The 21,636-nt window shown below is 35.2% G+C and overlaps 4 protein-coding genes and 1 non-coding gene across 7 annotated transcripts; 2 read left to right on the top strand and 3 right to left on the bottom strand.

Annotated features, from left to right (window-relative positions):
• Nucleotides 1-2,195: 2,195 nt before the first annotated feature.
• On the top strand, nt 2,196-5,520 carry LOC106311564 (putative leucine-rich repeat receptor-like serine/threonine-protein kinase At2g24130). The gene is made up of 2 exons (XM_013748767.1): nt 2,196-4,881; nt 4,964-5,520. The coding sequence occupies exons 1-2, from the start codon at nt 2,316-2,318 to the stop codon at nt 5,371-5,373; spliced, it is 2,976 nt and encodes a 991-aa protein (XP_013604221.1). The 5' UTR covers nt 2,196-2,315; the 3' UTR covers nt 5,374-5,520.
• A 1,508-nt stretch (nt 5,521-7,028) lies between these two features.
• On the bottom strand, nt 7,029-8,764 carry LOC106310381. 3 transcript variants are annotated; one of them, XM_013747615.1, is made up of 4 exons: nt 8,726-8,764; nt 8,574-8,630; nt 7,468-8,426; nt 7,029-7,387 (listed from the first exon to the last, which is right to left on the bottom strand). In XM_013747615.1, exons 3-4 carry the CDS (start codon nt 8,422-8,424, stop codon nt 7,364-7,366), a joined length of 981 nt encoding a protein of 326 aa, XP_013603069.1. In that variant the 5' UTR covers nt 8,425-8,426; nt 8,574-8,630; nt 8,726-8,764; the 3' UTR covers nt 7,029-7,363. The 3 variants fall into 3 exon arrangements, with proteins under 3 accessions (XP_013603069.1, XP_013603068.1, XP_013603071.1); XM_013747614.1 differs by lacking the exon at nt 8,726-8,764 and having other exon boundaries at nt 8,574-8,717; XM_013747617.1 differs by lacking the exons at nt 8,574-8,630; nt 8,726-8,764 and having other exon boundaries at nt 7,468-8,537.
• Nucleotides 8,765-9,919: 1,155 nt separating this feature from the next.
• On the bottom strand, nt 9,920-13,125 carry LOC106312708 (heptahelical transmembrane protein 3). Its single transcript, XM_013750324.1, has 4 exons — nt 12,902-13,125; nt 12,610-12,708; nt 12,461-12,503; nt 9,920-10,794 (listed from the first exon to the last, which is right to left on the bottom strand). The coding sequence occupies exons 1-4, from the start codon at nt 13,123-13,125 to the stop codon at nt 10,117-10,119; spliced, it is 1,044 nt and encodes a 347-aa protein (XP_013605778.1). The 3' UTR covers nt 9,920-10,116.
• TRNAK-UUU lies at nt 12,734-12,805 on the top strand. The gene has a single exon. It is a non-coding gene; the product is annotated as a tRNA-Lys (tRNA).
• A 3,778-nt stretch (nt 13,126-16,903) lies between the features above and the next one.
• Nucleotides 16,904-19,792, bottom strand: LOC106307303 (transmembrane 9 superfamily member 10). The gene is made up of 6 exons (XM_013744221.1): nt 19,628-19,792; nt 19,043-19,207; nt 18,845-18,954; nt 18,665-18,773; nt 18,462-18,574; nt 16,904-18,381 (listed from the first exon to the last, which is right to left on the bottom strand). The coding sequence occupies exons 1-6, from the start codon at nt 19,736-19,738 to the stop codon at nt 17,073-17,075; spliced, it is 1,917 nt and encodes a 638-aa protein (XP_013599675.1). The 5' UTR covers nt 19,739-19,792; the 3' UTR covers nt 16,904-17,072.
• Nucleotides 19,793-21,636: the final 1,844 nt, after the last annotated feature.

Genomic DNA, 21,636 nt, shown 5'->3' with positions numbered 1-21,636 from the left:
ACTTAACACGAACGTCTACAAAAAGTAGAAATTGTTTTCAGAATTTTTGTCATGGTTCTACACAGTGTAGAAGGTGTCTTCTACGGATAAAAAACCAGTTTTCCAAAAATTAAGGAAGTTTCAGTTAAGAAAATATTGTAAAAATATTCTAATTTCCTAAAACGTGTCCCAGTATTTTCTTTGTCAAAATATCAAAAAAAAAATGATTTTGGCTTTTCCTCTTCATCAATCTATGATTTCTCCATAGTTTGTCTTGTGATATTCAAAAACTCTTGTTCTATGATGCATATTTATACAATATGTGGTGTTTGGGAATTTAGTGTAAGCACATTATGGTTTTTTTTTGCTGATGATAAAGGGGGTAGACTACTATTATTGGAATCAAGTTCTACCTTAGAGAATTTTAAAAGAATAGTTTTGGAGAATTTTAGAAACCAAATGCAATTAGATTACGTGATATTTTTGATCTGTGTCATGTGTTTTTTTTTTTTTTTTTCCTTTCTAAAACATTATGGGATTACCCTTTTTTTTTATCTTTTTCCATTAAACTTTTTAAAAATGGTTTTAATTTATGTTTAATTTAATTAGGAAATGTTAGTTTTGGGATTATAAAAAATATTATACTATAGGGACAACTTAGTGATGGTTTTATACCATAGGGACAACGATATTGTTTTTTTGTTCCGTTTTGGCAATTTTCTCTACATTCTTTACGGTAATTAGGGGTTCTACATGAGATTATTGATTAAACATACATCTAAATCGATTTTTTAAACGCCTAGATCAATTTTAGGAAAAATGTTATGAAAAAAATTGTTTTGTTTAAATCCGATTTGTCATCTAGGCGGGCCCCTAGCCACCGCCTATACCAATTTTGAAAATACTGGTGTAAAGTTATATGTAGTTTAAGATTGTTTCGAACATATTAAAAATAATTAAATATTTAATTGTACTCTTATTTGATTATTAAAATTTAATAGCATTTACATTTTTATATGTTTTGATGAGAGGTAAGAGGATAAATCAGTAAAAATCACTTTGTAATCATAAAACAACACTTATTTTAATGAAATTTTAGTCTTTGAAGAAAGTAGTTTGTAAAGGCTTTTCATAATTTTTTTGTAAGAAAAACACTAACAAACAAAAAATAAAATGACTAAGTACAGTTTTTATATGAAACCCACTAAAATACTTTGATCGGAAACCAAGTACTGTAAACATATTTTTATTTTTATTTTTAACCATGCGGTGGTGGACTAGTGGTCTTGAGGGAGCAACAACCCCAATACGGACCCGGCTTCGCAACCTCGTGTACCCGGACTAGCGTTAAATCGCAAGACTACGTGGAATGCCGTGAGCTTCGTGAGACTAGTCGGTTGACTTCGGTTGCCGGATCCCCACGGTTATCAAAAAAAATATATTTACAACATAATCAATCATTTTTAGCCAAAAAGAAAAAAGAAAAATAATCAATCATGCACAAAAATATGATGGTGTCCGCGTACGATACGGACCAGATTGTGATGATTAATAGATCCACGAAGAAATAGAATTCGATTTTCAAGCAACAAGTTGTAACAGACTTCTTTAATTTAAACCCCTACATTCATATATATAGACACTGATGGCATTGTGTGGTGGGCTATGTTTATTAATCAATAGTATTACTTCAGTGCTTAGCTACCCGATTATAAAATAAAGAGCCATTTGTTTTAGGTCGGCAAAACTGAAATGTCACGTGGAATGCCACATCGGACACTGTAGAGGATACACCACCCCTGTAGATACCGTTAGATTGGTTGTTACGATACCTGCTTAATATTATAACATCCACTAATCTCACTCTCAAACCCAATTCCACGAACGTGACTAGTCTATAATCTAGTCTAGCAAAATAAAAGGTTAATTTAAGGCGTTTTATAATATAAATTGCCCAAAACATATGATGGAGTTAGGCCTTCAGCTATAGTTATTTGCTGACATGTACACCACCATTCAAAAAGGAACACGCCTGAAGGAAAAGGCTAACCACACGGCATATACTTAAATACGTATAAATACTAATGATCACGTGGCATTTTGTTCACACCATACTGGTTGACCTTATAAGTCAAACATCACAGGCGCCAAACGTTACTATAAACGTTTCATTTTCTTCAAACGGCAGTTAGGCACAAACATTTGATTGTCAAAGACATACTGTCTCTCTTCGATTGTATATCTCTATCTATACAATATATATATGTGTGTATAGTCAAACACCATTTTTGATTCTTTGTTGTCTCAACTAAAACACACGCACAAATACAAAAGTAATGGATTATTGTTCCTTGTTGTCTTTCTCGTTCTTGATCATTGTCATGACCGTTCTTGCTTCAAAAGACAAGGATGAGTTAATAAAACGTGATCAAATCTCTTTGCTTTCTTTCAGATCATCCATTGTTTCAGATCCCCACAACTCTCTAAGCACGTGGGTCTCTTCTTCTTCATCATCATCTGTTGATGTTTGCAACTGGTTCGGTGTGAAGTGTAACAACGACAGCACTCGAGTGATCGAGCTAGACATCAGCGGACAAGATCTCAGAGGCGAAATCTCACCGTCCATCGCAAATCTAACCGCTTTAACCGTTCTTGACCTGTCAAGAAACTTATTCACAGGAGAAATCCCAAATGAGATTGGGTCATTACATAAAACCTTAAAGCAGTTAAGTCTCTCTGAGAATCTCTTACAAGGAAACATCCCGCACGAGCTTGGTTCTCTTAACCGTCTTGTTTATCTCGATCTCGGAACTAACCGATTCACCGGTCAAATCCCGGCCGAGCTCTTTTGCAACGGCTCTTCTTCATCTCTACAATACATTGACATCTCTAACAACTCTCTAACCGGAGAAATCCCTCTGAAGAACCACTGTCACCTCAGAGAGCTTCGGTTTCTACTTCTCTGGTCGAATAAGCTGGCCGGGGACGTACCGCCTTCGCTTTCAAACTCGACAAATCTCAAATGGATCGACCTGGAGTCAAATCTCTTAACCGGAGAGTTACCTTCTCAAGTCATAACCAACATGCCGCACCTTCAGTTTCTTTACCTTTCTTATAACCATTTCGTTAGCCACAACAACAACACCAACCTCGAACCCTTTTTCGCCTCTCTATCCAACTCCCCTGACCTACAAGAGCTAGAGTTAGCCGGAAACAGCCTCGGAGGAGAGATAACTTCTTCCATAAGGCACCTCTCCGTGAATCTTGTGCAGATTCATCTCGACCAAAACCGTATCCACGGCTCTATACCTCCGGAAATATCAAACCTTTTGAACCTAACCCTTTTGAACTTGTCTAGTAACCTTTTAACCGGTCCGATCCCTCGCGAGCTCTGCAAGCTAAGCAAGCTCGAAAGGGTTTATCTCTCGAATAATGTCTTAACCGGTGAACTCCCTGTAGAGCTTGGGGATATACCTCGTCTAGGGCTTCTTGATTTGTCTAGAAACAACCTCTCTGGCTCGATCCCGGATAGTTTCGCTAACCTTTCTCAGCTGAGAAGACTTCTTCTCTACGGAAACCATCTCTCTGGCACTGTCCCTCGAAGCCTTGGCAAATGCATCAATCTTGAGATTCTTGACCTCTCTCACAACAACCTCTCAGGGAAGATTCCTCCCGAAGTAGTCTCCAGTCTCAGAAACCTTAAGATTTACCTCAACCTCTCGAGCAACCACTTAACCGGGGCAATCCCTTTGGAGCTAAGCAAAATGGATATGGTTCTCTCCATTGATCTATCTTCCAACGAACTCTCGGGGAAGATTCCACCTCAGCTCGGAAGCTGCATCGCATTGGAGCATCTGAATCTTTCGAGAAACGGTTTCTTCGGTCCTCTCCCTGCTTCGTTAGGCCAGCTGCCGTATCTGAAAGAGTTAGATGTGGCTTTAAACAGGCTAACGGGAGCTATACCGCCTTCTTTTCAACGGTCTTCGACTCTCAAGAACTTGAATTTTTCCTTCAACATGTTCTCCGGAAATGTATCTGACAGAGGATCGTTCTCTAAGCTGACTATTGAGTCTTTTCTAGGAGATCCTCTCTTGTGCGGCTCTGTAAAAGGGATGCAGACATGCAAGAAGAAGCACAAGTACGCTGTTATCCTTCTACCGGTTCTGTTATCGCTGATAGCAACTCCTTTTCTGTGTGTTTTCGGGTACCCGCTGGTCCGGAGATCAAGATTTGGAAAGAATCTAACAGTGTACGACGAAGAAGAGGCGGAAGATGAAGAGAAACAGAACAGAAAGGACCCGAAGTACCCGAGAATATCATACCAGCAGCTCATCGAAGCAACGGGAGGGTTCAGCTCTTCTAGCCTGGTTGGTTCAGGGAGGTTTGGTCATGTCTACAAGGGAGTTCTCAGGAACAACACAAAGATCGCGGTCAAAGTACTTGATCCAAAGACCGCGGTGGAATTCTCAGGGAGTTTCAAAAGAGAATGTCAGATCTTGAAGAGGACGAGGCACAGGAACTTGATCAGGATCATCACAACCTGTAGCAAACCCGGTTTCAAGGCTCTTGTTCTGCCGTTGATGCCAAATGGGAGCTTGGAGAGACACCTGTACCCGGGCGAGTACTCGAGCAGGAGCTTGGATTTGGTTCAGCTTGTGAGTATCTGCAGCGATGTCGCGGAAGGAATAGCGTACTTGCATCATTACTCACCTGTCAAAGTCGTTCACTGTGATCTCAAACCGAGCAACATCCTTCTTGATGATGATATGACCGCTCTGGTTACTGATTTTGGGATTTCAAGATTGGTTCAAGGCGTCGAAGATACGGTCTCTACTGATGATTCAGTCTCATTTGGCTCAACAGATGGATTGTTATGCGGATCAGTAGGTTACATTGCACCAGGTACACATTCTTAATAACATCATTAAAGTTTCACCAAGTAGTCTTATTAGTCTCTTTATTTGTTTTATTTCTTTTAAATCAGAATATGGGATGGGGAGACGTGCATCGATCCATGGAGATGTGTACAGTTTTGGGGTTCTCCTGCTAGAGATTGTGAGTGGAAGGCGACCAACGGATGTTGCGGTCAATGGAGGATCAAGCTTACATGAGTTTATTAAGTCTCATTACCCTAATTCTCTAGAGGGAATCATTGAACAAGCGTTGATCAGATGGAAACCGCAGGGGAAGCCAGAGAGGTGTGATAAGCTTTGGAGAGAAGTCATATTGGAAATGATTGAATTGGGATTGGTATGTACTCAGTATACTCCTTCAACTAGGCCTAACATGCTCGATGTTGCACATGAGATGGGACAGCTCAAAGAATATCTCTTTGCTTGTCCTTCCCTTCTGCATAATCAACCTCAAGGAACACAAGGAGAAGCTATTTCTTGATGATGGTTTATGAATCATTTTTGGTGATTTTTGTTGAATTCATTAGTTTAATTGTTTAAGAAAAAGAGTGAGATTTTGTGGATTAAAGTCTTTGATTTACGTCTTCCTTTTTGGTTTAAGATCTGCAAACCCATATCCTCTGATGAAGATCAGCCAACCAAATCTTCTATTTCACATTCATTAGTTAATTACTTTAAACTAATATTTGGTGGGTTTATTTGTAATCATGATCATAGCTTATGTATGTGCTATGATTCTAGCAATGAAGCTTCTCTTAATCTTCCATTACATTGTATTCTAATCAATAAATCATTTTTTTGCCTAACTTTGGATAAAAAACAAAAAATTATGGCAGAGATTTCTATTGCAAGTGGAAGCTGATGTCTATCTGCTTAATCTCTTCACAGTCCTGATCAACAGTCCTTTATTAGTCTAATAATTTTATACTAAGTATGCGCTAATAGGTGACATCAACATCAGTTGTTCAAAAAAAAAAGTGACATCAACATCAAACAAAGGTCAACAAGCCATCATATTTGTCCCTTTATGCCATCTTAGGAAGCTGATGAGTCAAGAAACAGCCAATCTCATGAAGAGAAAACTAATATAAGGAAACCAGTAATTTCTTGTATATACATCTTCATCAGTTTCATTATGATAAGTTTGATTTTGCAGCAACAATCAAGAAATTCTGGATCATTGGTGGTAAAAAACACACATAAGAATCTCAAACTTTTTTATTGGTTTTGATATACAGATTTGAAATTTACTGATTAAAGCTTCAAATTTGTCAAATGTCAATATACTATTTCTGTATTATTGTCACTAAAGTTAGTTGTATTAGAAACAAAGCTCTATCTTAAAAATAATAATTGGGAAAAAGAAGATGCTGTAGGACATACTAGAATGTGATGATGAGGTAGGTGCAAAAGGAAAAAATCACACTGATGTTTCAAGGTACTCTTAGCAAATCAGGATGCGCACACAATGAGGAAGGTATAAACCCGTAAATGACAAGAGAGTTTGCTTCCTGAGAGTGACACCCAGTAAGCTACACAGAGACAATGAGTAATCACAAAGTTGTGGTGAACTGAAAATCTTGCCTTAATTGATAGTGACTGAGACAAAAGGATTTTATTTTCTTATAAAGTAGTTGTGCCAATGAAGAAAAGGTTTTGAGATGGTGAAAGGATATCCGTTCAGTTCCAGAATGTGGAAATCTATGATGACGAATGAGCATGAAAAAAAAGAAGAAGATAATGCTAAGACAGAACTAGAAGAAGTTTGGTCAGATAGCAACCACAGTTAACATTGGTTCTAACTGCAACTAACCAAAGAAAGGACTTCATCTATTTGCTTAGGATTAGATTATTTAACCATAGAGGCTTGTGTCAGAAGAAAAATACTTTCTCCGGTTCAAATTATATGATGTTTTAGAAAGTTTATGATGTTTCAAAATATAAGATGTTTTGAATTTTAAGTTCAACTTTAATTTTATTGGAAACTGTTCAACCAATAAAATTTTACAATATTTTTTTTTATAATTGTTTTAATGATTCTATATTTAAAAGTGCTTTTTGAATAATGTAAATTTCTTAATCTTTGTACACTAAACCAAAACAATATTATGAAACGAAGGGAGTATAACATTGGCGATTGTGAGATTTCAGACTTTCTTTGGTGCATATATGACAAAGCATCCACAAAACTCCTCAGGTTGGTAACTTTCACTTTCATTCTTCTCTTAATTATCTGATATGAAATATCTAGCAAACAGAACCATATTTGCTTCCCAAACGCTCAGCTACACAAAAAAGGTGGATCTTGCTACAAGCAAACAAAACTAACACAAATACAATCTCAATCACACCTTATGACACACTTACAGGCTTGTATACTTCTTGATTAAATCAAAGATGATCTTCCTATTTGTAGAAAGCTCAGTTAATGTATTCTTACTCACTCTAATGCCACCAAGTGCAGGCATGTCTCACAGCCAGAAATAAAGCATTGCCTGTTTCAATAGACATGCCAAAATTTGTCAGCAATTTAAGTAATATTTGGATTTGTTGACAGAAGTTGATGTTACCGTACCTCTTGGACAGAGACAATAGCTGAGTCATAACAAGGAAATAACTCCACAGTTGTTCTTGAATTCTTCATTTCAGCTTGGACAAAACTTAACTCTTCTTCTTGCTTTACTTCACTAGTTTGAGGCTCTGCGTTGCATCTCGCCCGCTCAAGCTGCTCTACTCTCTCTCTCAACCGCTGCAACTCTGCTTGATACTCTGCATCATTTTCAGAAAAACCACCTTGTACATGATCTCTCTTTACGCTTATTTTCCTCTTCCGTTTAGATGATTTCTTGCACACCTTTGGAACCATATCTTGAATGTTTGACGAGCTTGCAGCAAAAGCTTCACTTATTTCTCCATTCTTAGTTTCTGACACAGAGAACGTCTCCATTTTTATACAATCTGTAAGCTCTTTTAATTGTTCATCTAGCTTCTTGATCTGATCCCAACACAAATCTAAATTCTTCTCCTGATGTCTTCTTGATGGATCCAAGCTCTGCTCAATTACTTCCTTCTCCACAGGAACCAAAACATCTGTGTCAACCGGTTCTGGAGATGGCGTTTGAGATCTATCGCACCATCTCATATCACTAAAAGAACGATCATCATCGGTTCCCTTACATCCCAAGTTCAGAAGCTTGCATTTGTAGGCATATAATCTGCTTTCGAGATTCTTGATTTCAACTTCTTTCTGGTAATTCAGATCCTCCAAAAGCTCAAGGGACAGCTCAGCGTGAGACATTCTCTCCTCCACCATTCTCCTGTACTGGCTAGCTTCCATAACCAAAGCCGCTTTTTCTCCTTGGAGCCTTAGAATCATTGACATGGCTTCGCTCGCTGACGTGGCAGTGGCTTCTCTCTCGGCGTCTAACTCTTCTTGGAGTCTCTTTGCATCTTCCTTCATTTCATAAAGAGCTATCCTAAGATCCTGGGACTCAACTCCACGCATGTTTAAGCTGTAGCTTCTTCCTACCATCTCTGTGCAGTTGCAAACAATACTATAATCTATTGTCTCTAAACTAACTTCATGATACCAATTAATTACAACAAAAATTACAGTTCCTGAGCAGTCATGTCCTGGAACAAGAATCTAAGCAATGGAATAAAGAAAGAATCTTATTGTACCTGTGATAGATTTACAAAAGAACACGAGTTTTGTGGACGAGCAAGTTCACAGATACGCTGAGAGAACAATTGATGGTTCAGAAGTATTACAAAAAACACGAAATTTTTCTGTACAAAAGGAAACTAAAATGCTAAATTAGACAAGATTATACCTAATAAAGTAATCAAGACCAAAATAAAGGAAAGTTTTATTCATTCACATTTAGCCATGCTTGACCCAAAAAAAAAAAAAATTATGATGCCGTGTCCATATCATTAAAAGCAGAAAGTTTATGAACTTGGGCCAGCAGAAAGAAACATTTATTGAAAATTATCATCAACTAAATTTCTTTTTCTAAAGTTTTTATTTTGAGAAAGAAAACTAAATTCATTAAACTATACAAACAAAAGAGTTCGTCTCGTAATAATCAGTCAAATATTCCTCTAAAATATTGATGAGGTCTCAGGAATATAAAAAGAAAGAAGCTTGGAATGATGAAGCTGATTTTTGAATCTTAAAGTTCTGCTGAAATTTAGTATTTTCTTTCCCTTTAATGTATAAAAGTTTGTTGACATTAAAAAACGAAATACTCCATCTGTTCCTAAATATAAGATGTTTAGGTAGAAACACACGTATTAAGAAAACTACTTTTTGTCTAGAAAGCATCATTAAAACTATAAATTAATGGTATTCAACCAATTATAAAATAGACTATTGAAATATGATTGAGTACACAGTTTTTAATAAAATAAAAATTATTTAGGAAAATGAAAACATCTTATATATTAGAACATCAAAATTCTGTAAAAAATTATACATTTAGGAACATAAAGAGTATAATTTAAAGTTTTCAACGGCTCATTACAGGACTAGGTTTTAGCTTCTGTATGGCCTACCATACCACACTACCTTTCTTGTTGTTAAAGGTAAGACAGGTTTTTGTTGTGTGTATTGATGATATACAACAAACGGAACTCAAAGAGAGCAGTTTGGGCCACAAGAAACTCTCTTCAAGCCAAGTAATTCAAAAACAATAGGCCAACGAAGACCCAACTGTCATCCGCAACAAAGTAAATGCTTCACAATAGAAGAGAGGAAGCAGAGCACAGTGAGAGACAAACCAGTTGGAGTAAGTTATTCTCACGACCCAAACCCAACAAACCTAACATTCAAGTTAGAGCAGAAGACTTCTAGCTTGTCTACTAATTCAAAATGACAGAAGAGCATTCTTGAAAGATCAACAAAATTCTCGTATATCTTGATCCACAAGAACAAGTAGAGCGATGTTATAAAACTACAAAATAAATACCAACTTTAACACGGAGATTATTGTAATAAAGCTCTTCATATGCTCTAAGTTGGATAGTTATTGTTGAAGAAGATGTTTGATCTACAGAGGAATCCAATGATAAGATCCCTATGTTACACAATCTGCTCATACATGGGAAGCATTTATCTACTGCAAACGCAATTGCGGATGTTTCAGTTTCAAATATCACAATCCAGAATCAGCTAACTTTAAATCATACATTGAATTGGAAGATGACACGTGACATCTTCTTACTAAAACCCACAAGGAGACGCTCGTCGAAAATCCACAATGACAAGAGTGGCAACACAATGAACGAGAGCTCCCAAAACAACAAACACATGGAATATCTGATGGCTGTGCCCGGCAATGTCAAACGCTCCAGGCTTCCATCTCTCAGGCACACGGCTAACATAAAACACTGCTCCCACGGCATAAGACAGACCAGTGGCAAGCTCGCAAGCAAGAGCGAATAACACGTTAGGGTGGCCCCAGTAAAGGCAAAGCACATGTGAAGCCGGTACCACACTACAGAATCCCATTGCAAGGAAAAGATATGCCCTGAACGGTCTGAAGCGCGGCGCTGAGAGAGCTGGAGCGAGGAGAGTGATGATGGCGAGGAGACCTAGGATCGAGATTGAGGAGAGGTAGAGGAAACGGAAGTTAGGGTGGCAGGAGAATGCGTAGTAGATAGGGGCGAAGAAGGAGGAGACGATCATGAGTGAGATTCCTGCGTAGTCTAAACGCCAGAAGAAGAGGTTGTAACGTTTTGAGTGGCAAGCGAGGAGGTGTGAAACAGAGCTACAGATTAAGCAACCCATTGCTCCGGCTAAGTACACGAGCCATGGCCATTTCGGAACAGCTTCGTGGTAGTTTTGGTGGTTTACTTCTTGAGACGTAAGAAGTGGGATGTGTTCTGTCACGTTGGAATCCTGCGAAAGAATCTTTTAAATTTTAGTTATGTGATTAAAAAGGAATTCAAAAGAAAAAAAGTACGACGTTAGTAAATTTATTTTGCTCGTGTATCGTTCAAACTTTTTGTTGGAGAAATAATACTCACCATAATACATAGTTTCATAGTTTTTCTTTTCTTAAATTAAAATATTATTACGCAGTACAACCGGTGAACCGGAGGGCAAACCAACATATAGCATCAGCATGCCTATTCTTATTGTACCCGTTAACGTATACACTATACAGCATGCAGTTCATCTACTGGAATCGCGGGTTAGACCATCTTTTACGCATGATATAGTTGACACGGTTTTATAGGTAGTTTTTTTTTTTTTTTTTTTTTTTTTTTTTTTTTTTTTTTTTTGTCTGATTAAAAAAAAAATTTAATTAAAAAGCGAACTAATCGCGAATCGTCTCGTGTAGGTGGGACTCGCGAACAGTGCAAGAAACATTCACTCTAAGAGCCGGTTTTTATAAAAATAATGGGATCCATCCGTTGGAAACCCGCGACCCCGTTTATTATGCCCTTAGTATTATATACAAAACATATATATATATATATATTATAACAGTCCGATTATAATTAAATCAATTATTTTTTGGACAAATAATAAATCAATCATTTTTTCGAAAAAAAAAATTATTTTGAACATTTTATTTTAAATGAAAGCCTTAAAATTTAAAATTGTAATAGTTGAGAGCCTTTAAAAAATAGTGCTAATTAATATGCTATTTGGTAAATACTTTTTAGAAAATATTACTTTTTAGTTTTAATTGGTGGTAAATTTAGAGGAGAAATGAGGAGATACTTTATGTTTGTCAAATTTCCACCATTTGTGATTTTTTAGTTTTTAAACATGGTGCCTTTCTATTCCTTCAAATTCAATCCTCTAGCAGAAATATAAAATATTTTACTTCTATCAAAATTGAAAAGAACAACATTAATTTCTTTTAATTCGTTTTATTATTAAATAATTTTTTATTTTAAATGAGGTCTATATATTTTATAAAAAATATGTTTTAAAACAACCATCTCTTTTACTCCCTAGCAGTGGTAGATCTAAGTTATTTGGGACATTTTCATCAGGTTTGTAACCAATTCTTTTCAGAGAATCAAGATTTCAAACTAGATCTTAAAGAACAAAAACAAAATTTAGTTGGATTCATTGTAAGATTTAATCCAGTGGTCATCAACTACTCTAAAAACTTAATCCAGTGGTCATCAACTACTCTAAAAACTTGATAAGGAATATTTATATATTCTTCAAAGTAATTTATGCACGTCATTTATTTTTGTTCACTACATTATTCATATCAATGGTTATCAATAGAAGCCATGTGATTTCACGAACAACTTTAGATATCAACGAGAAACACTTTAATTTAATTGATTATTTTTGTCATTTTCTATTCCCTTTACAGAAAAGCTAGGGGATTTTCAGAAAAAGATCGATGGGCTCAAAACACAAGAGAAGAAAGATCCAAAGAAACATATCGAAAAGAACACATGGTGGGGGCAATTAACTTTACCACTACACTCTACTATTAGAAAAGGCCAAACATATGTCTTAATTATATTAGATCACACAGAAGATAAGATAAGCCGCGAAATTTTAAAAAATAACAAAGAAACAAAAAGCTTACATGACGAAGCAGAGTCTGATTGCTGGAGAGGCGAATCCACGCTCTATCGTCCGGGTCCCACACACCCCAAAAAAAAGCCAGTTTTGTTTAAAATTAACAAACAACCAAATGAAATTGAAAATGACGATTTTAACCTCGAGGGTTCTTACCCGGATATGCCGTTGAAGAGTCCGGCGAGACTAAGCTCCGTCGTCTCTAAAGAGCTTACCACCATCATCCACATGAATATTACAAACCCAATCAAGTGCCTGTTAAAATATCACAATTCAAACAGCCGTCTTAGCTCAGTGGTAGAGCGCGTGACTTTTAATCCCGTGGCCGTGGGTTCGATCCCCACAGACGGCGTTTAATAAACTTTTTTCATTTGATAAAAAAAAAAAATCCACAAATCAATTCAAATTTCAAAAGAAAGATACAAAATGATTGTTATGTTTTACGTACGTCCAGATGTTGAGAGTCTCGTTATGCCAAGAGAAGGCACTAAGGAAGGTATCTCTGAGAGACCATTGGCATCGATAATGGTCGTGTATGAACTCGTTATCCTGCAAATAACCAGGCAACTCATCGAACTTCATCAACCTCCGTCCCATTCTCGAATCTAATCCTTTTGAATCGCTAACCGCCACCATCGCCGATGATTTCCTCGCCGCTCTTCGTCTCTTCATGCTGGTTTTCGGTTAAGCGAATCTAGCTGCGACGGCGAATCTACGTCCGTCGCTTTCTCTCAGTAATCGCAAATCTCTGATATTTCGATGGTCCTCCAGAGTCGTCGCAGCCTATTTATATGAAGACGAAAGCTCTTTCAAAGGTGACTGCGATTGCCTCGTTTGAAGGAATTGCTTACGTGTTGGGCTATAATTGGATGGGGAGTTTTAAAGCGTGTGAGGCTGGATACACGTGATTATTTTTGTTACTCTACGGCCACGATGAATCAGGACCTGGGCTGTGCAAATAAACCGAACCCGAAAATCCGAACCGAACCCGATCCGATAAAAATGAATCCGAACCGATCCGAACCCGACATAAATACCGAATGGATCCTGTTTTTTGGTATTTTGGATTATGTATATTATCCGAACCGAACCCGGACCTAAATGGATATCCGATAGAACCCGAAACATTTAAAATCACAAAAAGAACTTCAACCAAATATGATCTTAATTCTTATTATGTATCAAAAATACTTTAAGATATTATAGAACTTCTAAAATAATTATTTGTTACACGAAGGTTGATGGTGGAATGTGGCGGTTGAAGCCTGAAGTTTTTAGATTTTGGTTTTGTTTTCATTGAATAATGTTTCTCATGAAAATTTCATGAAAACTTAGTTTTTGTTTTATTATTTCATTTATCTGGTTTTCTTTCTATCACTAACTATGTTTATTTTTCGCTTGATTTTGAATGATCACGTTTATGTTTTTTCTTATTTTTGAATCGATTTTACTTATGTTTTGGCTATTAAAATATGTACATATCATGTATTTTAAATCCGAAAAACCGATTTCATTTATGTTTTAGTTACGAAATATGTACAAATCAGGTATTTTAAAACCGAAGAACCGATTGGGACCCGAACCCGAAAGTACAATGGGTTATACCGGTTCTTTGAAGATTTACTAACTCCGGCCCGAACCCGATAGAACCCGAACCGGTCCCGAACCAAACTTTTATATAACCCGAATGAGATTGATTTTGATAAACCCGAAAAACCAAAACCCGAATGGATAAAACCGAAACCCGATTGGAACCCCGAATGCCCATGCCTAAATCAGCTTTTGAATCAAAGGACCATGTGAGGATGCTGAGAAATGCACGAAGTGTGATGCGTAACTCAAGGAAATTAATCTAAAATGGTTCCGTGGAAATTTCATTTGATGTTACTCCCTATCATTTTGTTGGCACATTTTTGTATTAGGATATTGTTAAAGCGGGTTTATTGGTAGATATTTAAAGGGCTCATTTCTAACACATCTCTATTTTTATCTCTATATTTACCTCTAAAACAGAAAAATTATATTGTTCAAAAAAAATAAAATTGAAAAATTATATTATAGAGATGGATTTGATCTAATATATACCTTTATAATAGAGTTTTTCTATTTATAAGAGAATATAGAAATATGTTATTTTCACCTTTAAATATAGAGATAAAAAATTATTTTACTCCATATTTTTCTCAAAAATAGAGTAACTCTATTATAGATGCATACATTAGAGCAATTTCACCTCTATAATATAAATTTCTATTTTAAAAGAAAATTTGGAGATGCTCTAACAAGAAAGAAAAAGAGAAGATAAAAAATAGAAAGAACTAAATGAGAAAATTTGCGGTAGAAATTTATTAGTAGTATTTTCTGATATAATGTAGAAATTAAATGAGAAAAAAATAGATTCATACAACAATATTTTTTGCTTTACAAACAAGCTCATACAACATTTTCTTTAATTTTTTTGCTTTAACTTTAAAAACTACATTAAGCATAATTGGTAATTTTTATGGTTGTATAGAAAATAAAACTAAAAATCAATTCTTGCAACCCAACCAATCATTATAGTTTACGAGTGCCAGTTTTTGTTCTTTTGGAATCTCGAATGTTTGAATTCACTTTATTTTATTTTTGTCTGTCAGATGTTCATCTTACCACCAAATTTTGGCTAGATGAAAAATCTCCGAGAAGCAACTTCGTGTGATTGTGTCTAATATATATATATATAAAATAACTCTTCTGATCCTTAAAATTTCTATTCGGACATTTTTGCTCCAAGGAGATATGAATCAAGCTCGCATTCCCAAAATTATTTTGTACACTCCGGCAACATCAATCTCTTAAGCAAATGCTAGCTAGTCCATCGGATTTGTAGTTATATCCACTAGATTTAAACACTCCAAATTTATTCTAGTTTTTGTTGCAAACCAAACTAATCGCCAAACCTGAATCTGTTTCCATTGTTTATCTTTATATGTTTTCGTAGTTTTTATATTGATTAACATCTTCACTTATATATAAAAAGAGCATACATAATGTCATCGAATCTAGATATACAACATACCATTTACAAATAATAGTATGCTTTCAACAATCTTTAAGGAGGATTATTGGGACATGAATTTGTGTAGAGTTGATAGATTTTAAAAGTTACGTAAATTGTAAAAATTTATATACATTGACTTATGAAATTTGATCATAACTTTTTTGAAATAGTATAGATTTCCATGAATTTGTAATACCTATTTTCTATCATTTTTTTTGTAAAGTAAATATACAATTTATTTATTTTCTAAATCATATAGCATTATTATTTATTTTTTCTTTCAAATTAAGAAGAAAATAATAGTGATTCATACAAAATTGATTTTTTTTCTTAAATACATTTTAATTTTTTTTTTCACAAAGAGAGTATTTAAAGAGAAAAATGACCAAAAAAATTCATGAAAAAAGCAAAAGACGATTTTACCCTTTGCTTTATATATATAAAAGTAATAAAATAATAAAAATTGAGAATAAATAAGTTAATTTTTAATTTTGAAATATGTTTTCAAATTCGAACTTTTTAATAATTTTTATAATTTTGGATTTTTTTTCCAAAATAATTTCTAGACTCAGGTTTGCTCGCGTAACTCATGATTTGGCTCTCAAATTTTCTTTTTGAAATTCAAATTTTTTTTAAACTATTTAAAATTTTTTATTTTAAAATTATTAATATTTATAAATGTAATTATTAATATTTATATTCAAAATGATAATTATTTATAAAAATAATTATATATTCTAAAAATGTAAAAGTATATAAATGTAATGAATTATAGTTTTGGACATATAATTTGGATTAAAGGTGCAATAGATATTTGGTAAGAATAATTATTTTGTTTTCTAGTTTTTTATCACGTGGATTTTGAAAATCACAAGGTTACATATGATATTTTGAAAATTGAGTCTTATGAGTAAAAATGAATAGAATTCATCTCTCAATAACACTAGATTTTGTTAGAATTTGAAAATCAATAATAACTAAACTTTTTGAATAACAAGATATTTGAATGAATTTTGAAAATTCTTAAAGCAATAACAATGGACTCTACTAAAAATTTTGAAATCCAAGAACCAATAACAATGAAATCTCAAAATTGATGAGAATTAACTTACTAATAACCTCCTTTGGTTTTGTCTAACAAAAGAAAGGTAAAAATTAGAGGATAATTAATTGCTAACCAGATTAAATCTCATACGCAATAAAAATATGAACAACTGTGGAAGCTTCTTTACTCAAGTGGTTTGATTAAATCTCATAGAACTCGTTAATTGCGTTTTACCTCTTAACAAAATCTGTATCTTTTTTAACTGGATTGCAATGCTAACTTGCATCTTGTTTGACATTTAACAGATTGTTATTAAGCAAATCAGTGGCAATCCGTAGCTTCCTTGTGCATCAAGTCAACGTTACTACGAGACAATTGTATGTTTACCATAAAACAAAGCTTCTGTGTACATGTCCCAAAATTTCCACCAATATCTTTCAAAATAAAAGAAAAAAAAACTATAATGAGATTGTGTAGAACAAAAAAATGGAAGAAGGTTCTCAAGACGGCTTTCTCAGAATGTAATGAAAAAGATCAATCGATCTTAACAGACGAGTAGATAAGCCTGGTGAACCAAAAGCATGCGTAGAACCCAATTGCGCCAGTGAAGACAAAGAAAACATACGAGACGACGAGCATATACCCGAAGTAGAGGATTGCAGAGACGAGCTTCGTGATCTCGAGCTTGGTGTAGAAGTAAAACGCTGCGTAGAGAAAAAGGTAAACCGCGGAAGAGCCCGATGTTAAGTAAGATCTCCACCACCACTGATAGTCTTCACTGCATAGCTGGAAATAACAGAGGACGACCGTGATCTCTGCGCAAGTGATGATCAAAATGATGAATACGATGAAGAGGAACCCGAATATGTAGTAGAACTGGTGAAGCCATATCGAAGTGAGTATGAAGAAGAGCTCGATGAAGACTGCGCCAAACGGGAGAATGCCTCCGATCAAGATGGAGAAGATCGGGTTCATGTACCAGGCTTGTATCGGGACCTGTCTCGGTATCTTGTTGGTTTTCACAGGATCTTCTAGCGCCGGTTTTCGGAAACCGATGTAGCTACCGATGAAGACCAGTGGCACAGAGATTCCGAACCAGAGGACGACAAGAGCAAACATTGTACCGAACGGGACCGCGCCGGATGACTTCTGTCCCCAGATAATGGCGTTAAGGACGAAGAATGCGACAAAGACGGTCGCGGGGAACATGAAAGCGGTTCTCAGAGCGATTTTCTTCCACTCTGTTCCTCGCAACGTTTTGTAGAGACGAGAAGAAGCGTATCCGGCCAAGAGTCCCATGAAAACCCAAAGCAGAAGCATAGCCGTCATGAGACCACCACGGTTCGAAGGAGACAAGAAGCCGAGGCACGCGAAGATCATGGTGACAAGAATCATTCCGAAACACTGAACTCCAGTTCCCGCATAGACGCATAGCAACTCCGGGTTCTCCGGGGGTCTGAAAACATCTCCGTGGACCAGCTTCCAACCAGTCTCTTCTAAGACCTCTTCGTGAGTCTCTAACTGATTGTAGTTGGAGATATCTCGGTAGAGAGTTCGTAGCATGATCATAGCGACCATACCAGAAAGGAAGAGAACAATCATCATAGAGTTGACAATTGAGAACCAATGAATCTGATCATCAGCCATGAGAAGGTAAGTGTCCCACCTAGAAGCCCATTTCACCTCACTTTCCTGGAAGTCAACGTCATATGTGAAGATAATCTCGCTCCCTTCTTCGACTTCTTGAGGAGACTCGGAGTTGGTGACTGCACGCTTTGTATGCGGATCACAGGTCGTTAACCGAGTCTTTTCATTCCACTCGCCTTCATATTCATGCTTTATACTGCATTTGAGACAAAACCATATAAGACTTTAGTCTACACACTGCTAAAAAAAAAACAGAACAGAATCATAAAATGCTACCTGAACGGCTTGACCTCGAACCCGACGATTCTTGAAGAATCAGTCTCTATGTCTCTGTGAAACCTAACGGTGAAGGTCAAGTGGTTGTGGATAAAATATTTCTCCTCTTTTTTCTACAAGAAACCAGAGAGTACAAAAGGTAAGAACCAGAACTCCTCCTGCCTTTAATAAACATAAATAAATACATATGATAAAGCTCTTACGCCAACAAAGATTCCCTTGAGACCAACATGGAAACCATGCTGATAAACCACAACATTATCCTGGTCCGGCCTTTGCACCGGAACAACTAGCGGAAGATTGTCCAAAATCCTGCATAACAAAACCAAAATCGCCTCTTAAGCCACATTCAATCAGAGTAGATATGGATGGAAATGCCTTACATGTTAACACGATACTCATCAACAATCTTCTCCTTTAAGGCCTTGGCGCTTTTCTTATCGAGCTTCACACGACAAACGGCAGCGCACATCTGCGATTCCCTCATTTTGAACTGCAACACAGACAGAGAAAGATCTCATCAAGTCCCACATAGAGAAAGAACCAAGAAGTGATGAAAGAAAGAAAGAAAGGTATCATACCACAAGGGGAGAGTTCTCAATCCGATCACCACGTAGAACTTCCCCGAGATTCTCCGCACTGTCAACGATTTTCTCTGGACGACAGTAAGGAAGAGAGTAGTAGGAGTATGGAAGCTGAGTCTTTGTAGATGTAAGCTTATTGACTTTCACCATCAATGCATCTCCCTGCAAATCCATAATCACAAATTCAAGTCTGATTCAAATTAGATTCTTGTTCGGGTTTGGTTCGGGTTTTTTCGGATATTCAAGGTTTAATATACCAGAAGATCCATTTAATTTTTCTATATTCCAATAGAACCAGTTGCATTCGGGTTTGGTTCGGGTTTAAACAAACAATGGCTACAACATATACACTAACGAAGCAATAATAATCTATAAACGAAACAATTAGTGATAAATTGAGTTCCAAAAATTTAGATAGATTTTTCTTCGTCAAACTATGAGCTGCATCGGATCTAAATCAGAAACGAATCAATCGTAATCGATTAAGCAAATCTCTATGCGGATCAGAACGCCAACGATCTTATAGCGAGAGAAAACGAAACCACATTACGAGGCTGCGACTTTTTTTGTTGTGTAACTGACCATTTGAAAATCCTGAGGAGCAACGCCGGGAAGGTAAAAGCCATGGACATTGACACTGAAAACGAAGAAGATCAGAATCCGAATTGCGATCGGTCGTTTGAGAATCGCCATTGGTGAGCTTGATCTCTTCGTCTTCTTCGTGAAAATGCGGAATTGGAGTGAATTTTCTTTATATGAAGAAAGGCTTCGTGGCAATTGGATGACTTATGACCGTTGGATCTCTTTTTCATCTAATCGACGGTTGATGTTTTACTCATTTGGAGCTGTCGGTGATTCTTTTTGCATCGGTGTTAACAAAATTACAAAGTCAACCCTTTTTAAGGTAAATTTTTAATAGAAAGATTATTTTCATCTTTTTGTCTTTTCATCTTTTTAATAAAATCATAAATTACACTAAAATATTTTAATATTGCATTCAAAATAAGAAGTTACGCAAAACTTTTCTTTTTTTCCATGTATTCAGATATTCATTCGGATTTGATTCGTGTCTATTCAGATTTCAGGTTTTCGAGTGAGTCTAGAGATTTGAGCCTCATTCAAATATACTAAATTTTGATTTGGATTTGATTTTGGTTTAAATCTTTGCGGATTCGGATATCCATTTAAAGTATGTAAAAAAAATCAAAATTCAAATATATCTTAAAATCTTCAACCTTCAAAAATAAAAAAAAAATAATAGAAAACATAAAAATTTAAATAATATAAGACTAAAGACATCAAATAACATGAAAATTGGTTTGATTTTGATATATGGATGGAAAACAAGTATGTATTTCAGATAATTTTAGTGTTTTGATCATTTTTACCCTTTTAAGATATTTATTTGTTAATATTTTGATAACTTTTAGATATTTTCATGTACTTTAAATATTTTAAATTTAAAATAATTAATATTGTGATTTGGATATGTTCGGGTATCCAAAATATTTTGGTTCGGATCGGATTATGTTTGAATTCTTTGAATATTAAAATTTTTAACCAGTTGGGTATTTAATTAGTTCTGGTTCGGATTCGATACTACTTTTTCGAATCGGGTTCGCTTCTTCAGATCTGGATATTTTGCCCAACCCTAATTATTATATTAATGACTTTGTAATAAAGAATTATGCTTAACAGTTATATTTTCATTATAGTAAAGCATTTTATATAGATTATGTTTAGAGAAATTCTCTAAGATAGCTTTTTTTAAGTTTTTTGTCACAAAAATAGCTTTTAATGAAGAAAATGACCAAAATAAGTTTTATTAAAAGGTAAAAATGACCAAAATATATATTTTTACCCTAGGGTAAATTAATCTAGACTTAAGGTTTAGAGTTAAGGGATGGAGTTTTTGGGATAGAGTTTCAAATTTTAAAAAATAAAAAATAAATTTTTAAATTTTCAAAATAAAAATAGGCTGTTTTGGTCATTTTCTTTCTTTAAAACTATTTTTATGACAAAAACATTAAAAAGGCTATTGGAGAGATTTGCTCTTATGTTTAAGGATTTTATTTGCATTATATAAAGTTTTGAAAAAAGTTTAGCCTTTGATTTAGCCTTAGATTTTCTAGTGTAAAATTGTTAACAACCTTTTACTCAAAGGACCATAAGGCTTCTAATACGAACTTAAGGGATTTAATTATTTTAAGTTTAGTAGGTTAGGTGGAACTTGCTAACGTAGCAAGGTAGGAATGAGGTAGTGTGGAAAATACGAATAATTATGAAAAGGTATTTGAAATAAGAAAAACAAAAAATATATTGTGTAATCAGTCAGAAAATTAATTCAATTTGGTAAATGAGGGTGACCCGCTAACTATTCGAGCGATCCATGAAACCAACACACCAGCAGCTACCTTCACCCAAAAATAAATGCATTTACCAAAAAGATGTAAAATTGTATACACGCACTCGATACATATATGCATTAAGTAAACATAATTCTATAATAAGTGATTATGAAAACTAATTTATGTTAACTGCAAATAATGAAAAAAATGCGAGTTCTGTGGAATGTGAGGGCTAAACCCCCA

The sequence above is a fragment of the Brassica oleracea genome, chromosome C8, assembly GCF_000695525.1.
Source record: "Brassica oleracea var. oleracea cultivar TO1000 chromosome C8, BOL, whole genome shotgun sequence".
Lineage (NCBI taxonomy): Eukaryota > Viridiplantae > Streptophyta > Magnoliopsida > Brassicales > Brassicaceae > Brassica > Brassica oleracea.
Note: the sequence above shows the minus strand (reverse complement) of the source record. Positions and strands in the feature narration are given on the sequence as shown.

Coding starts and splice junctions, on each gene's coding strand:
- LOC106311564 (XM_013748767.1), top strand. CDS start 2,316: ATGGATTATTGTTCCTTGTTGTCTTTCTCGTTCTTGATCATTGTCATG. Junction 4,882..4,963: donor AGTAGGTTACATTGCACCAG/GTACACATTCTT, acceptor CTTTTAAATCAG/AATATGGGATGGGGAGACGT.
- LOC106310381 (XM_013747615.1), bottom strand. CDS start 8,424: ATGGTAGGAAGAAGCTACAGCTTAAACATGCGTGGAGTTGAGTCCCAG. Junction 7,388..7,467: donor CTATTGTCTCTGTCCAAGAG/GTACGGTAACAT, acceptor CTATTGAAACAG/GCAATGCTTTATTTCTGGCT.
- LOC106312708 (XM_013750324.1), bottom strand. CDS start 13,125: ATGAAGAGACGAAGAGCGGCGAGGAAATCATCGGCGATGGTGGCGGTT. Junction 12,709..12,901: donor GAGACTCTCAACATCTGGAC/GTACGTAAAACA, acceptor ATATTTTAACAG/GCACTTGATTGGGTTTGTAA. Junction 10,795..12,460: donor ATCAGACTCTGCTTCGTCAT/GTAAGCTTTTTG, acceptor ATTCTTTCGCAG/GATTCCAACGTGACAGAACA.
- LOC106307303 (XM_013744221.1), bottom strand. CDS start 19,738: ATGGCGATTCTCAAACGACCGATCGCAATTCGGATTCTGATCTTCTTC. Junction 19,208..19,627: donor CTCCTCAGGATTTTCAAATG/GTCAGTTACACA, acceptor ATGGATTTGCAG/GGAGATGCATTGATGGTGAA. Junction 18,774..18,844: donor GATGAGTATCGTGTTAACAT/GTAAGGCATTTC, acceptor TTTGTTATGCAG/GATTTTGGACAATCTTCCGC.